The following is an 18,471-nucleotide window of genomic DNA, read 5'->3' on the forward strand; positions in this document are numbered from 1 at the left end:
AAGGGTTTGCATTAAAGAACAACCAAAAAAAAAAAAAAGAAAAGAATAGAAAATATAGTGGAGACAAAAGTTATTCTGTTGTCAATGCAACTGACTGAAATAATGTGATTAATCAGAACACACTTTCTCTTTTGTTTGTTTATTTGTTTTTTTGGTTCAATTTCTTTGAGTTTCAATCCCCGTATACGTCGAATCTCAATGAAACTGCCATTGGCCAAAATATAGAATTGACAGTCGACGATGGGCATAACTGCAGTCTATAACAGTCGACAGTGTGTTGCTAATTTCCTCTTTGGAAATCTTTTGCGTTGTAAGTATGAAGGCTGGTGTGCCTTACCTGCTTTCGTGTACTAGAGAGGTGATGTTACCAGCCAAAAATAGCCGAATTAGTCACTTTCCTTACAACGCCCACTTCGAGGCAAAAGGCTAGCTAGTCCGAGACTAGAAAGCGTTCATGAAATCCGATTTTTTAAGTCACTTGCTTCGCTTGGGTTTAAGACTAGCTAGTCATTTACTAGACTAGTAAATGACTAAATCTAGTCCTCGTTCATGAAAATGGTCCCAGGTCTGTACCACTATGTCATAGCGACACATCGATCATCAATTATCACAACACACCTCTACGTTAATCACAGCAACACACCAATCACTAATTAACACAACACACCTCGGCATAATCGTAGCAACACACCAATCACCAATCAACACAACACACCTCGACATAATCGTAGCGACAGTTGTCGTCCGATTCCAGAAAGAAAGGTTGCTTGAAGGACAATCTGATGACGTTTCCAGTAGGTACTAGAATCTCCCAGCGGCAGTCAAAATTATTTGGGTACACATCTGGAAAGTTAGGAGATTTCACCTCACCTCGACTCGTCCGGTAGGTGTCGCCACAAGCTGATATAATTTGATGAAAGGGAAAAAAAAGACATCATATAATTTATAATATTAACGGTTACTGATAAACTTCACTTAATCCGTGTCTTTATTTGTGAGCCACCCTCATCCGTCCTTTGTTTTTGTTTTTGCGAGTTTTCCACTTACCGGCGTGAGCTCTTAAACTACCATATCAAACTTTTCAATGTGGATTTTTTTGGGGGAAGGGGGGGGGGGGGGGGGGGGGGGGGGGTTGATCGTCCAATTAGGGGATTGTCATCCGTGAATTTCCTAAACCAAGCCATGGCAAAAATAATTTAAAAAACAAAACAAAACAAAAAACTGAGCTATTATATAGAGCAATGTCCACTAAATGCGCTCAAAGCTCTTTACAAGGGGTCCATGACCAACAGCAACACATAACATGTAGAACGAACCATGACGCCTGTTACTGTTAGGCAATATTACAATTTTTTTTTCGACAGAGACAACGCTGTTAACGACCAGGTACTTATTTTACACCCGAAGACGGTGAGAGAATTTGAGTAAAGAGCCTTTTTCACGGACTCAACTATACGCCGAGCGAGGCTGGGAACCCAGGACCTTCCGATCCGAAAGTGAGAGTCACATCACAAAACCACAAAGCCGCATATCCTATAATAATAAGTATAAATATTTAGATATTCATCTATGAACAACTAGCGCTATCTCATGCCCTTATTCAATACATGCTTGTCAGCAGCGTATGAATTTGGTTTGTTTATGTTATTTCACATTGTGACCCCTCATCTCAAAACGTATTAAGCCGGGATGATTAAGATGCTGAAAATGGAATTTGTAGCCAGAAATATCATGCTGAAGTTGAGTTTATATGCTTTATAGATGAGAAGGAATATCATATTTTACTGTGCTAAATACCAACGTATCTTTGACCAGTTTAACTATAATTTTACTTTTTAGCATCTGGTCCATCCCGACATAATACCGTATTGAGACGAGGGGTCACATTTGACAAAGTCATCATCTTTTACTTCTCTTTGTCTGATTAAGAACAAGATATGAAGTGAGTAGAAAAGTGCCAGAAGACAATAGAGAATAAAAAAATTTTTTCGCGGCGGTGGTGGGGTTTGAACCTGCGACCTTATTGGTACGACAACTCCGCCTGGCAGGTGAGAGCGTGGCTCTACCGTGTGAGCTATCCACGAACACAAAATATTCGTTTCAAACCCAAAGTCATTTCTAGATCCCTCTCTCACCCACTTCTTGAGATCGCCGATTCGTTCACCACCATCGCGAAGTAATTTTGACCAGCAGTTAAGCTTAATAGCCAATATTCTCATCACAAACATATAACATAGAAACGATTGAGACATTGAGTATGCTCCGGTGTATGGGGTGAATTTTTAATTCAGAAAAGTGAGTGGAGCAGGCACTTATGTTGGTAACAACAAGATATGAAGTGAGTAGAAAAGTGCCAGAAGACAATAGAGAATAAAAAAAAATTTTTTCGCGGCGGTGGTGGGGTTTGAACCTGCGACCTTATTGGTACGACAACTCCGCCTGGCAGGTGAGAGCGTGGCTCTACCGTGTGAGCTATCCACGAACACAAAATATTCGTTTCAAACCCAAAGTCATTTCTAGATCCCTCTCTCACCCACTTCTTGAGATCGCCGATTCGTTCACCACCATCGCGAAGTAATTTTGACCAGCAGTTAAGCTTAATAGCCAATATTCTCATCACAAACATATAACATAGAAACGATTGAGACATTGAGTATGCTCCGGTGTATGGGGTGAATTTTTAATTCAGAAAAGTGAGTGGAGCAGGCACTTATGTTGGTAACAACAAGATATGAAGTGAGTAGAAAAGTGCCAGAAGACAATAGAGAATAAAAAAATTTTTTTCGCGGCGGTGGTGGGGTTTGAACCTGCGACCTTATTGGTACGACAACTCCGCCTGGCAGGTGAGAGCGTGGCTCTACCGTGTGAGCTATCCACGAACACAAAATATTCGTTTCAAACCCAAAGTCATTTCTAGATCCCTCTCTCACCCACTTCTTGAGATCGCCGATTCGTTCACCACCATCGCGAAGTAATTTTGACCAGCAGTTAAGCTTAATAGCCAATATTCTCATCACAAACATATAACATAGAAACGATTGAGACATTGAGTATGCTCCGGTGTATGGGGTGAATTTTTAATTCAGAAAAGTGAGTGGAGCAGGCACTTATGTTGGTAACAACAAGATATGAAGTGAGTAGAAAAGTGCCAGAAGACAATAGAGAATAAAAAATTTTTTTCGCGGCGGTGGTGGGGTTTGAACCTGCGACCTTATTGGTACGACAACTCCGCCTGGCAGGTGAGAGCGTGGCTCTACCGTGTGAGCTATCCACGAACACTTTGTCTGATTAAGTGGTTTTGGAGAAAAGTCCTTTTTACACAATTCTCAATAATTAAGTTTTAAAAAATCAAAACAATTCTACTTTTAAAACATAATGTTAAATTTATTATAATTTGATCTAATTTAATATAAATAAATAAATAAATGTGAATATAAACAGGCATAGCAACAAGAGGTCACATGATCATAAGGTCAGGTGGAAGCATCATCTTATTAGTTACATGCCGTATACTTGGAAGGCATGTATTTGAAAATTTGGCCCCAAAAACTTGTCCTTCTAATTCGATTTAAATGACCCTCATTCTGGTTTTTTTAAAAACCCTCTCAAACCAAGGAGTTAGCTACGTCCCAGGTTTGAGAGTTTTTGCCAAGATGAGGGTGATTTAAACCGATCGGATTTTGAAGGACAAGTTTTTTTTTCAAATATCAATTGATTGAAATGACCCTCATTATGGTTTTAAAAAAACCTCTCAAACCTGGGAGGTAGCTACGTCCCAGGTTTGAGAGTTTTTGCCAAGGTGAGGGTCATTTAAATCAATTGGTTTTTGAAGGACGAGTTTTCTGGTCAAAATTTTAAATTCGTGTTTTTAAAAAAAAGATTACTGAAGTTAATTGGTTATAAATACCACGACAAAATGTGACCCCTCGTCTCAAAACGGTATTATGTCGGGATGGACCATATGCTAAACAGTCAAATTATAGTTAAACTGGTCAACATTATGAAACTTTGGTATTTAGCACAGTAAAATATGATATTCCTGCTCCTCTATAAAGCATATAAACTCAACTTCAGCATGATATTTCTGGCTACAAATTCCAGTTTCAGCATCTTAATCATCCCGACTTAATACCGTTTTGAGATGAGGGTCACAAATGATGTTTTGAGGTGGTAGGTCAAAATGAGTGATAAGTATTTACCTGAGTTCCATGACAAACTAAAGCCTTTCCCGGTTTTGTCACTGTCAGTGTGGAATTTCACCATCATACTAGAGGATGCGGATATGAGCGTTGGTGGAGTTTTATCGCCGCAGAATTTTCCTTTGCTAACTACATGGTTGTCGGGAAAATCTAATTATGAAATTTTAAAAAAGGCAACTCTTACAAAATGGTTTATATATGCTTTATTGATAGTCTATAGATCGGCAATAGTATTCAATAGTCTGATGTCACGTCCGCCCTGCAACCAGCAGCTTGGTTCTAAACAACGGAAATTGGTACTTTTTATTCTTTCTTCATGCTGGCTAGAACCTTTTCACATGATCAGAATGTATAAAAACCAAAACATGATCAGATTTATATATTTTTTCTCCTCTGGATACTCTTTGATGCCTGTCGGAGAAGTATTTCATAAGGGCGGTGATGGAGATATTGGCGTCCACCATTGTTCCGATAGTTTAGAACCAGTTCCTATGCGCTATTACGAGGGAAGTGACGTCACGACTGTTGAACCCTATTAAGTTTATCTGACTTGACTGACTTAAAGCTAGTCGACCGACTTAGCAGCTTCAGCGATTCTTTCAATTTCTATGCAGAGGAATTTCCATTCTTTACTGTTTAAGTTTTAATTTCACAAAATTTCAAGTCTTACATATTAGTCTAGTAGAGGAAAGCCATCTTATGGTTACAACGTAAACCTAGCTGGTACTAGTAAACCACTAGTGAGCAACTGATAAAATTGAAGGAGAGAAGGAACAAAAATAAACTGATGATCTTCTTTTAAAGTAAAGTAGGACAACAGACAGCCATCCCAATTAAAGACCATCAACAAAGCCCAAGAAAGGAGCGGTGTTAAGAAGAAGAAGAAGAAGAAGAAGAAGAAGAAGAGAAGAAGAGAAGAAGAAAGAAAGAAGAAGAAGAAGAAGAGAAGAAGAGAAGAAGAAGAAAGAAGAAGAAGAAGAAGAAGAAGAAGAAAGAAGAAGAAGAAGAAGGAAGAAGAAGAAGAAGAAGAAGAAGAAGAAGAAGAAGAAGAAGAAGAAGAAGAAGAAGAAGAAGAAGAAGAAGAAGAAGAAGAAGAAGAAGAAGAAGAAGAAGAAGAAGAAGAAGAAGAAGAAGAAGAAGAAGAAGAAGAAGAAGAAGAAGAAGAAGAAGAAGAAGAAAGAAGAAGAAGAAGAAGAAGAAGAAAGAAGAGAGAAGAAGAAGAAGAAGAGAAGAAGAAGAAGAAGAAGAAGAAGAAGAAGAAGAAGAAGAAGAAGAAGAAGAAGAAGAAGAAGAAGAAGAAGAAGAAGAAGAAGAAAGAAGAAGAAGAAGAAGAAGAAAGAAGAAGAAGAAGAAGAAAGAAGAAGAAAAAAGAAGAAGAAGAAGAAGAAGAAGAAGAAGAAGAAGAAGAAGAAGAAGAAGAAGAAGAAGAAGAAGAGAAGAAGAGAAGAAGAAGAAGAAGAAGAAGAAGAAGAAGAGAGAAGAAAGAAAGAAGAAGAAGAAGAAGAAGAAGAAGAAGAAGAAGAAGAAGAAGAAGAAGAAGAAGAAGAAGAAGAAGAAGAACAAGAAGAAGAAGAAGAAGAAGAAGAAGAAGAAGAAGAATTAATTAACCTATAAATCTGATGTCTTACTCGATATATTCCTGATTAACCATCTCCTTACCAACCATTTTCAGAATTTTCCCCAAAACTTCACACCCATCCAACACAAAAACAGTCATCTCTTACTCGAACAGAAAAGCAACAAGCACATTCTAATAATAATAATAATAATAATAATAATAATAATAATAATAATACTTTATTGCATCCCAAAAAGGAAATTTTTTGTACAGACGTGTTATAATTTACACATAAGATAAAAATACAATGGAAATAGGATGTATATATATAAAAAAGGAGCAGCTCTATAACCAGAGCTGCGCTTTATAATATGAATAATTTCAACACTGTAAAATAGTTAAAACTGTCACTATAAATTGAAAATTGAAAAGATTGCAAAACAAATAAATTAATAAATTAATATTTATATTTTTAAAAAGTAAAAATGAGAAATAATTATATAAAATGATTATTGCTTGTTGTTATAAAGCCTAATACTGGACGGCAGAAAAGATTTTCGGTGTCTCTCTGTTTTCGTTGAAATAGAGAAAGGGCGACCACTTCTTTCTGACATAATAATTGATGGTCTTAGTGGATGATACTGGTCATTTAATATTTTAGTTATTTTATTTATACAAAATTTCTCGTATAAAAGATCTACATCGTCAACATCATTTATATAGCGTTTAATGGATTTTTTAATATTTGAATTTATTTTGTTCCTTTCCACTGCTAAGCAATTGCCTCCCCAAGCTGTTATACAAAATGACAAAACACTTTCGATTACTGCTCTATAAAATAATGTGCAGAGGGTTTTATCTATTCTAAACTGAGAGAGTTTCGATAAAAAATATGTACGTCTGCACATCTTATGCCTAATTATTTTCAAGTGTTCATCCCACTTGAGCCTGTCATCAATCGTTACACCAAGGTATTTGTAGTGAGGAACTCGCTGGACGAATTGGTCCTTTAATTTTAACGGTTCTATCGGTTCCTTCACTCTCCTAAAGTCAATCACTAGCTCCTTTGTCTTGCTTATGTTAAGCTCTAGGTGGTGGGCATCACACCAAGACACAAATCTATCAATTTCTTGCCTATAAGCCACTTCGTTGCCATTTGTTATGAGGCCTTGAAGAGCGGTGTCATCTGCAAACTTTATTAAGGGTACACTCAGGTTTTGACTTCTACAGTCATTCGTGTATATTGTGAATAATACAGGGGACAATACACAACCTTGAGGAGCGCCAGTATTTGTAGTTATACAGGAAGATTTGTTTTGCCCTAATTGAACATATTGTGCTCTCTCCGTAAGAAATTCGAGCACCCAAGCAATTATATACTTGTTTAAATTCAGACTAGTCAATTTTTGAACAACCAACTGAGGTTGCATTGTATTGAACGCTGAAGAAAAATCTGCAAAAAGCAATCTGCAATAGCTCCTAGCGTGATCTAGATGCCTGTAGATGTTGTTTGTAAACAGCAAAATGGCATCCTCTACGCCACGTCCTGGTTTGTAAGCAAATTGATGACTATCACTCAATGGCATAAACTGATTCCTAATTTTAACAAGAACAAGTTTTTCTAAAGATTTCATGACTATTGAAGTCAGTGCAACAGGTCTGAGATCGTTCATAGTTTCAAGTTTTTCTTTTTTTGGAACAGGAATAATTTTCGAAGTTTTCCAAATTTCAGGGATTGAAACGCATTGGAGGGACCAGTTAAAAATATGTGTATAAATGGGGGAAAGCTGGTGGGCACATTCTTTTAATAGTTTTCCTTTCAATCCATCCGGCCCAGCAGCCTTCCTCTCGTTTAGTTTCGAAAATACGAATCTCGTTTCCTCTTCACTGACCTCAACAGCCATTTCATCTTCCAAAGCCCTGTCTAATTTATGTTTTTCATTTTCAATATCAAATTTGTTTGCTGTGTCGAAACGTGAATAAAATTTATTTAAAGTTTCAATTTCGATATCTTCTGATATAATCGTGGGCTTTGGATTATAGTTCACAGCAGTTTTAAGCCCCCGCCACGTGTCCCGTATATCCCCAGAAGAAAAGCATTTTTCAATTTTATTTTTGTACTTGTCTCTACAACTAGATATTACCCTCTTTATCTCTTTTTGTTTTGTTTTCAGATCTTTTTTGTTTCCACTAGTATAGAGAGTTTTCTTTTGGTTCAATAAAAGTTTTAGATCTTTTGTTATCCAAGGCTTGTTGTTAGGATAATATTTTATTTCTTTTTTACAAGACACTAGCTGTTCACAGAATTTTAAATACTCACTCACACAGTCATTCAGCTCATCCACACTATCACATGATTCGATAAAAACATTCCAGTCAGTGCATTCAAAACAACCACGCAAATCTTCACACACACTTCCGTTCCAGATCTGTACACTTTTCTTTACTGGTTTTACACGTTTAAAAACAGGGCGGTAGGTGGGGAGTAGCAAGAGCATGCAGTGGTCAGATAAACCTAATGGGGCACGGGGTAAACATTTATAACTATTTTTAATATTACACAGGAATAAATCTAATGTTTTTTGTCCCTTGTCTCGCAGTCCACGTATTGATGAAGTCCCGGGAGAGTAAAATCGTTACATTGGTTAAAATCGCCAGTGACCATCAATACGGCATCGGGTGACTTAATTTGAATGTCCTGTATTTCTTTCCTCAAAATATTTTTCGCTGTGGTGTTGTCTGATGATGGTGGAATGTAGACGTTGATGATGATGACATGAGTATATTCCCGGGGTAGGTAATATGGTCGTGACGAAACAGTAATAAATTCAATATAATCGTCACAATACATTTTCTTTATCTGACAGTTATTGGGGTGGCACCATTTGTTGTTAATATGTGTGCACACCTCACCCCCAGTTCGTTTATTTACATTAGTCCGATCTCCTCGAAATAGTGAATATTGTTCAATATTAAAACATGATGATGGTATGTGAGGAGATAGCCAAGTCTCTGTTAACGCTATTATGGAGGCTTGACGATAGTCACTATTAAAACGACACAGTGAAAACAGTTCATCAATTTTATTTTTCAGTGATCTTACATTACCTGTCACTACACAGGGTAAAAATGGACGAAAAGGCCGTCTGTTAAATTTTGTTTTTATTCCTCCCTTTCTCCCCCTCTTTCTTACTTTAATAAACGATGTGTCAATAGTGGGTGGTGGGGGTGACACGGGTTGGAGGGATCGGAGAGTCTCTGGAGTATAAGTTATCGATAGGCTTATTTTGGCAGTAAAATCACAGGCTAAAACACCATTTATGCTTATAAATATACTAATAAATATAAAAATCAGGAACAATATATACTTCACATCCATTTTGAATAAAAATTAGGCTTAAATTCCGACGATTGAATGATAAATGAATAAAAATATGTGTAGAAAATAGGTAAATATTCACAACACGTCTGTTGTCGCCGGAAGCCATAATATTGTTCGATAACATGAGCTCTATAACAAAATGCCAAGTTTTTATAGCTATAGCAAATAGACGAATTCTCGGCATCAGGTGGCAGGACAGACTCACTAACAATGCAGTGCTAGAAAGAGCGAACTCCCTCAGTATGCATCTCATGCTCTGCCATCGACGTTTGCGATGGCTTGGTCACGTACACAGGATGGACGATGGACGCATACCCAAAGACATCATGTACGGTGAACTAGCTTCTAGACGGCGACCAACTGGCCGTCCAGCTCTGCGCTTCTATGATGTCTGCAAACGAGACATGAAATTGACAGGCATCGACTCAAACACCTGGGAGTCGCTTGCTGACGACCGCAGCGGCTGGAGATATGCGGTGATGGAGGGAATGAAGAGGTATGAGGAGAGGAGAAAGATGAAGTTTGGGGAGAGGAGAACAAGGAGGAAAGAGAGGCAGCAGATCCAAATACCAAACACACAGTCAAACTACGTGTGCAACAACTGCGGTAGAGACTGCCATGCAAGGATTGGTCTGCTGAGTCACACCCGTCGTTGCTCTCAACAGGACTGATGAGACTAAAGCCATACAGGGCCCAAACCATCGTCTCTTGAGACGGAAGGATGCCTACTACTACTAGCAAATAGAAATAAAATCTGGATGAGAAAAATGTTGTTTGCATCGTAACAAATGTGACTCTTCGTCTCAAAACGGTATTAAGTCGGGATGATTAAGATGCTGAAAATGGAATTTGTAGCCAGAAATATCATGCTTAAGACAAGTTTATATGCTTTATAGAGGAGAAGGGATATCATATTTTACTGTGCTAAATACCAACGTTTCATAGTTTTGACCAGTTTAACTATATTTTGACTTTTTTTTGCATCTGGTCCATCCCGACATAATACCGGTTTGAGACGAGAGGGAACAAATGTGACGATTTTAAACTGGGTGGTAATGAGGGGGTTAATCAATTATTTACCTCCACTTTGTCATATTTACATCCCGAGTCAGATTCCAGGTCAAAGGGCTCATAAAATGTCAGCTTTACCACGTAACTGGTGCCCACACTGATTTTCCATTCGCATGTTGTGCTTGGGTCGTAAAGAGATGGATAGTTTGGGGTCAAAATGAGCCCGCTACTCTCCTTGAAGTCTCCACCGCAAGTACCGCCTGCTTTTGGAGCCCTGGTTGAAGGTGGTGAGGTTGTCCGCGCCACTGCAAAAGTTGTGGATGTGAATAGGGAATGAGATTAGCGGAAGAGTAGCGTCCCTTGATTAGATGTCACCTTACAGAGAGAATGTCAAAATGGTTTTGCGCATGCGTCTCTCTCGTCCTCGCTTTCGGTGAAGTGTCTCATGCCGCCTTCACCGGAAGCGAGGACGAGAGACGCATGCGCACAACTAACATGACGTTCAGTCTCTAATAACTCTTCCGCCGGTGAAATCCAATCAAGGGACGCTACTCTTCCGCTAATCTCATTCCCTAAAAAAGAAAAAAACAAACAACTCTTGACTTTCAAAACATTCAAGTAAAATTGAAATGAAATAAATGCAAGCCCGTGCATTGGTTGGGGAATTGTCCGGAATTCCAAAGAGCAAGAGTGTAAGAATCCCATATTATTTTAACAAATATTTACACACTTGTGACCCATCGTCTCAAAACGGTATTATGTCGGAACGAACCATATGCTTAAAAGCCGGATTTAATGTTAAACTGGTCAAAAAATATAAACTGATGGCATTAGCACCCTAAAATATGGTTGCCATTCTCCTAAAAAATTGTATAAACTCAACACAAGTCTGATAATTCTGGCTATAAATTCAATTTTCAACATCTTAACCAACCCGACTTAATACCGTTTTGAGGCGAAGGGTCACATTTACCCTCTCCTTACCAGCTATTTTTAGAATTTTCCCCAAAAATTCACACCCACCCTACACAAAAATAGACTATTCTTACTCAAACAAAAAAGTAACAAGTACATTCTACACAGAATGTTGTTCTGCAAAATGAGCTCTACAAGACGGTGTTTAGTATTTATAGCTGTAATCAAAGCATTTCTTTAGATTTTATGATGTACAAGAGACATCAGAATGAGAAAATTGTCGGTTGCATCGTAGCGAATGTGACGAATTTCCTCTGGGTGTTAAGGAGAGGGTTAAAAAAAAGATGAGGTTTTAAATAGCGCAGTATCCACTGAACATGCTCAATGCGCTTTACAAGGTGTCCCCGGCCAACAGCTACACATTTGACATGTAACAGGACGAGACGTGACGCCTGTTAGGCGATGTTACAATTTTTTCGGACAGAGACACCGTTGTTAACGGCCAGGTACTCATTTTACAAAATTGTATTATAACATTCCAGCTATACAACCTTTCTATCAAATTTTCGTTAAAATCAGTCAATATGAAAAATATCAGAAGAGTAAATAATATACTTTTCAAGTAGCTAAGTCTGACTATTCATGTCGATATGCACATCCAAAAGAGTAATACATTTGTGAAAATAGCCGTGTTCAATATTCGGCGTAAAATTTAAAGGATTTTGATACTACCATTCAAAGGATTTAACGATGACATAGTAATAATAAAATTGCTTCAATGTATTTGTGACAAATACTATATTATATAAATCATTGTAGTCATCTTTCCTCGTCCCCTTGTTCGTTGTTTTCACGGATTCCTCGTTCCCCCTATTCGTTGTTTTCACGGATTCCTCGTCCCCCTATTCGTTGTTTTCACGGATTCCTCGTCCCCCTATTCGTTGTTTTCACGGATTCCTCGTCCCCCTATTCGTTGTTTTCACGGATTCCTCGTCCCCCCTATTCGTTGTTTTCACTGATTCCTCGAACCGATATTAAATATCATAAATTTATACATTTCTCTCAATTTCTTTGTACAAGTTTCACTTATTCTCGTTTTCACGAAATCCTTGTCTTAAATATTTTGTCAGAATAAGGAGGCAGTGTACGCGTTGCATTGTAGTTTGAACGTTGCGAGTTCAACCCTTCATCAACAATATGAACACAAGATGTACACAATTGGCTTAGACTAATGTTAGCTGGTATAGTAGAAAAATTAATATTAATAATAAAATGACAATCCGAAATGTTGTGTTGATATAAATAAAAGTGAAACAAAATTACACCTCAACAAAATTTTGGTTTAATTGATTTTCATTTATTTTCAAAGGCTCTGGAAGACGTAGATGTTGTCCAACTCAACAATGTAATGAAAAGAAACAAGAAAAACACGTAAAATGATCACTTTTGTTTATTTTTAAAAGAAATGAGTACAATTCAAATGGCAATACATTATACCACGTCCTATCATAGGCTTCAAACATTATACATTTAAGAATAGAGGGAGATGAATAAGAGAGAAGATAGATCGGCAGGCAGATAGATAAATGGATGTAAAGAAAAATTAAACAAATAAACGGATATATAGAAATTGATAGATTGATAGATCTATACTCGTATATAGATAGATGAGTAGATAGATAGGTATATAGGTATAATGATGGAAGGATACCCATGGCGATAGATAGATAGATAGATAGATAGATAGATAGATAGATAGATAGATATATTGGTATATAGAAAGATACGAGGGATAGATAGATAGATAGATAGATAGATAGATAGATAGATAGATAGATGGATAGATAGATAGATAGATAGATAGATAGATAGATAGATAGATAGATAGATAGATAGATAGATAGATATTCGAATATAGACAGATAAGAGGGTGAGTCAAAAAGCAATGGTACTCTGCTTATTACTCTAAAACAAATTGAATCATTACCATGCATTCATTATACCTCAAATTAAAGTTTGGCATAAGCAGAGTAGAATGCTACTTCTCAATATTAGTCTCCACCTCTCTCAATAGCCACAGTCCACCTTTTATAAGGTCATGTATCCCGTCCTCGTAGAAATGAGTTGACTGAACTTTGAGCCATTTTTTTACTACTGCCTAGGATTCTTCATCATTATTTTTAAAGCGATGTCCATTCATTGCCTCCTTCAGGAGACCAAAAAGATGAAAGTCCGAAAGTGTCAAGTCTGGTGAATTAATGAGGATTGTAAGGCACCGTTGTCCATCAAAATGATGCGATTACCTCCTTTCTTCGGTACTTGTGTGTAGAAGGGCATTTTCATGAAGAGACAATACTCGTTCCATCACAAAAGCCAGTCTAATTCGACAAATTCTTGCTTTTAGTTGCTTCAAAGTCCATCTGTATCTTTCAGAGTTGACAATGAAGATTATAACTCTAATGTCCCAAAACACTGTTGGAATAATTTTCCCAGCAGATTTCTCAGCTTTGAAGTTTTTGGCCTTTAGGGAAGAGGGATGTCGCCATTCCAATGATTGTCTCGTAGACTCAGGTTCAACCCACCTAAAAAAATACTGCCTCTACAAAATGCCTGAGTTTTATAGACTTATAAACGTCACTCGAGATTTCTTCTTCGAAAACAAGAAATTCAGTGGCAGCTTCCTGTATCTGACGGACATCCACGGGGGGTAGCCATTTTGAACTGTCACAACTTTGTGCAAATTTGACAGCATTACAATTTTTAACTTTTGGTTTAAAGAGTACATGCGTAAGTTAAACACGACGTCACATGGATAAGAAATGAACTCAGTAGGAGATTTGTCCTATTGCTTTTTGACTCACCCTCGGAGATAGAAAGATCGATAGATATTTAGATAAATACACACAACAAACCAAACTCATGTAACACACAGTCCTGACGATGGCTGAAAGGCCTGAAACATCGATGTAGACTGGCTCCAACATCGTGGGAAATGGGAAATATTACAACAATATTTAGATAAATAGATAGTTTGGTAATAAATGATTGCATTTATATCATGCATGAAATACACTTTATGTAAAGGTAGTTATATAATGATAAATAATTTATGATCTGTTGCTAATAAATGAAAAGATAGACAAATGCGTAGATAGGTAAGTAGATAAATTGATAAATATGTAACAAAGAGAAAAATAGCTAGGTCGGTATATATATAAATAAATAAATGCGTAGATAAATGCGTAGATAGGTAATTAGATAAATAGATAAATAGATAAATACGTAACAAAGAGATAAATAACTAGATAGGTCGGTAGATACTGATACAACGAAGATTACATATTATAATCTCAATTGCTTTCATCAATTTGTGACGCGTAGATATTACTTGCGATTATTATATTATGTGAAAACCAGGTTTTCATCCGAGGTGCCAGCAAGTTTCAGGGTTCGAATCCCTGGTATAGTTATCATTTCTGCCGTTTTTTTGTTGTTTTTTTTAAAGAAGCTTATTTATAGCGCAATATCCACTAAATGTGCTCAAAGCGCTTTACAAGGGGTCCCTGACCAACAGCAACACGTAACATGTAGAACGAGGCATGACGCCTGTTAGGCGATGTTAATATTTTTTTCGGACAGAGACAACGCTGTTAACGGCCAGGTACTCATTTTACACCTGAGTACGGTGAGATAATGTGAGTAAAGAGCCTTTTCCAAGTACTCAACTATGCGCCGAGAGAGGCGAGGCTCGAACCCAGGACCTTCCGATCCGAAAGCGAATGTCATACCATACCACAAGACCAAATAGCCGCACAGTAAGTACCTATGTTCTATAATTTGTTTAACATTGCATTTACTGTGGGTTTTTTAAAAAACAACGGCAGATTTATAATCTGCTTTTTTCCCCCACTTCCTTATCCCTATATTCCTCGTCAAAATCCTCTTTCTTGAGCACCGACAACAAACAAACAATAATAAATTCTTACCCGCAACAGGATCGCAATTTGCCAATATATAAGTAAACAACACAAAGGCTAACCAGTGACGAGACCAGTCCATGGCAGACACTTGAATATAATTTTCTTCTCTTTTTTTTTGGTTGAAAAAACTGTAAATTATATTAGTTCTTTTTTCTGAAATGAAAAGAAATATTGGTTGTTTTTTTTTAGTTAGTAAAGTCCCCGTCTTTGATGGTAAAAACAACATACACCTGGCTTGTTATGGGATTAATTGATGATTGCGTTGATTATTATTATTATTATTATTATTATTATTATTATTATTATTATTATTATTATTATTATTATATCATTATTATTATTATTATTATTATTATTATTATTATTATTATTATTATTATTATTATTATTATTATTATTATCATTATCATTATTATTACTATTATTATTTTCATTCCAGTATACCTGCTCAGGGCTGCGTGCCACATACATACTTTAATATTCGTTTGCCAAAACCAACGGCAAAGAAAAGAGTAGTATTAAATTATAAGTAAGAATAAAGACTTTAATAATGATACTTTATTATTAAAGCACAACACATCACAGAAAAATTAATAAAAAAATAACATTAGCCTAAGACTGTAAAGCCCAAATGTCCTTCTTTGTTATGAAATGAAGTTGTTCCGTTATACTTCCGGATGGCAATGTTATTAACTTTTTTGTCAAGCGCATACTATCTATATGTGGTGCATAAACCTATATATAGGTTTGCCTAAGAAGCTCACAACATTGCCATCCGGAAGTATAACGGACCAATACACTAAACTATCATATATAATCTAAACGTTAAAAGTCTGGTTACTACAATTTAGTGAGAATACGCTTCAACAGTCGTAACGTCACTTTCCTCCTAAAGACGCATGGTATGTTTGTAAATGGCTCTAAACTATCTTTGTTTAGAACCACGATTGCCGCCGTTGCTGGGCGACGTGACATCAGACTATTGAATCCAATTACTCATAATCGCGGATGTCAATTTTCAAGCAATAACAAAGACCTGAGTGACGTCAACTTCATCCTATCTTTAGAATCATGAATCTGTTTCCTTCAGCACTATAAACAACAAAAACACACTTGTGTAGGTGGAGCATAAACCTACAGATAGTTCGAAGATGACGTCACTCAAGCCTTTGTTATTGTTTTTGCCATCCGCGTTTGTGAGTTGTTCTCACTAAACTGTATTAACCAGACTATATAAGTTTATGGTTACACAGAGTTTGTGTGTTGGTCCGTTATACTTCCGGATGGCAATGTTGTGAACTCCTTGGCCAAGCGCATTATATCTATACATGACGGCAAAAGACCAGTTTTAGTGACGTGCTTTAAGTTAACAACAACAACAACAACAACAACAACAACAACAACAACCGAAGAACTGATTTCAACAACACAAGGAAACATCCAACTGCCTCAGCACTTTAACACACATGACATTCTTCGGCTAAGAACACTTGCACTAGACAAGAGATTTATGGAGGCAGATTACTAACTGGATAGTATGCGCTTGGCTAAGAAGCTCATAACATTGCCATCCGGAACTGTGTGTATCCATGCACGTTAAAAGTCAGGCCAGGTTAATACAGTTTAGTGAGCATTACTCATAAACGCAAATGGCAAAAAAAAAAAAAAAAAAAAAAAACAATAACAAAGACCAGAGTGACGTCAACTAAGAACTTTCTATAGAAACAGACTGACAAACTCGAAGTGACGCACACATACACGGCAAGCGCCCAAAGAGGCTGCGCAGCCATATTTATTTTTATTTTTAAGTTAACGAAGGCGAACGGTCAGGCTATGAGTTTGAGAAGGTTTCGTTTCTATCCCAGAGTCAATGATATTATAGCACCGATATCCAAACACCCACCTGTCCCGTAGCCCGTGTGTTTGAAGAATACTTCAATCACAGGGAGATGGGAGGTCCGAGCTGCTCAAGGAGTTACTGAAAACAAAGATGTCGACAAGACAGAACGCGCTATGGGTAAATAATAAGTATAAAAAAAATTAAATTAAATTCCTTTTATTCATCCCATAGGGGAAATTTGTCTCTAGGGTCTATTCCAAGGGATGACTGGAATAACCCAGGCGACAGCCAACCGCAGTGCAGGGCCGCAAATTGAGCTAAGGCGAGGTGACTTACTTGCTCAAGGCCACACAGCGCAGCGGCGGGTGATCAAACTCGGTACCTTTCGGGTAGGAAGCAAAGACCGTACCACTGAGCCACGCTGTCCCCTGTTTAAAGAGAAAATAGATGGCTGTAAAAGATTGAAAAGAGAACTTTATTTTGATTGACATGCAATACTTTAAGAGTTCAATTGTTTAATTAAGTCATTTGTACTTCTGAAATTGATAATTATGTTATTATCAACGGTAAATTATTAAGGAGCAGGCACCGGTGTAAGATAAGGAACTGAACAAGTGTGTATGAAAGGTGCCAGACAAAGCAATAAAGAGAAATGCAAGAAAAAAAATACTGGTAATGGTAGCACGTCTGACCAGTAATCAGAAGGTCTGAGGTTCGATCCCCACTCGAGGTGGACTTATTTTTTGGGATGTTTTCTTTTTTACTTGTATTTTTCTTTCTTGCTTTGTCTGGCACCTTTCATACACTTGCTCAATTGGATTCAGTAGTCTGATGTCACGTCGTCTGGCAACGGCGGCCATCTTGGTTCTAAACAAAGAAAATCATTACTTTTTATTCTTCAAGCTGGCTAGAACTTTTCATATGTCTTGTGATCAGAATGTGTAAAAGTCAAAACATGATCAAATTTATGTGTTTTTTTTTCCCTCTGGCTACGCTTTTATACGGGCGTCCGCAATTGTTCCGATAGTTTAGAGCCAGTGTTGCTAAGTTACCATGCGTCATTAGGAAGGAAGTGACATTACGACTATTGATTGAATACATGCGTAGCCATTGTTAAGTTATAGCCTGATACTGAAATCCAAAAGGACTGGCAGTTTGACGTCATTATTGTTTTTTCTTTGCACCGCCTAGTGAGTTGTCGTTAGTAGAGCTCATGGAAACAAGTTCTTTCATTGGTTGAACTATTGAATACAACTCACGATTTGTTTTCTTTTGTGGCAAAAGATTTGCATTTTGACGTCATTTTTTTGGTCAGTATCAGGCCATAACTTTACGAAGGCCACGGTCAGGCTATATCTTAACGATGGCTACGATTTCATGTGATAGGTTATGTTATTTTGAGAGATAAATCGGTATAAACGAAAGGTCAGACTTAGCGGAAAACTTTTTGTCTTGTATCTGGATTTAACATGATGTATTGTTTTAACTGTTCTTGTTATTGGCTGAATAAGGGTTTTGAGCCCGAAACATTCTGTGTGTTTTTGAATTTCTATTTTCGACTTTTTGATAGCATCTGTAATATTATT

At 37.1% G+C, this 18,471-nt stretch overlaps 1 protein-coding gene across 1 annotated transcript in view; it reads right to left on the minus strand.

Annotated features, from left to right (window-relative positions):
* The window catches only part of LOC144957594 (procollagen C-endopeptidase enhancer 2-like), a 33,158-nt gene that overhangs the window by 7,015 nt on the left and 7,672 nt on the right, over positions 1-18,471 (minus strand). Inside the window, exons 2-5 of the mRNA XM_078888936.1 lie at positions 13,385-13,586; positions 10,240-10,455; positions 4,200-4,349; positions 716-900 (exon numbers count right to left, since the gene is read on the minus strand). Coding sequence (XP_078745062.1) covers positions 716-900; positions 4,200-4,349; positions 10,240-10,455; positions 13,385-13,586 — 753 coding nt within the window. The remainder of the gene's footprint in view (positions 1-715; positions 901-4,199; positions 4,350-10,239; positions 10,456-13,384; positions 13,587-18,471) is intronic.

Source organism: Berghia stephanieae, chromosome 12 (genome assembly GCF_034508935.2).
Source record: "Berghia stephanieae isolate SIO BIC M18660-M18661 chromosome 12, UCSD_Bste_1.3, whole genome shotgun sequence".
NCBI classification, from domain to species: Eukaryota; Metazoa; Mollusca; class Gastropoda; order Nudibranchia; family Aeolidiidae; genus Berghia; species Berghia stephanieae.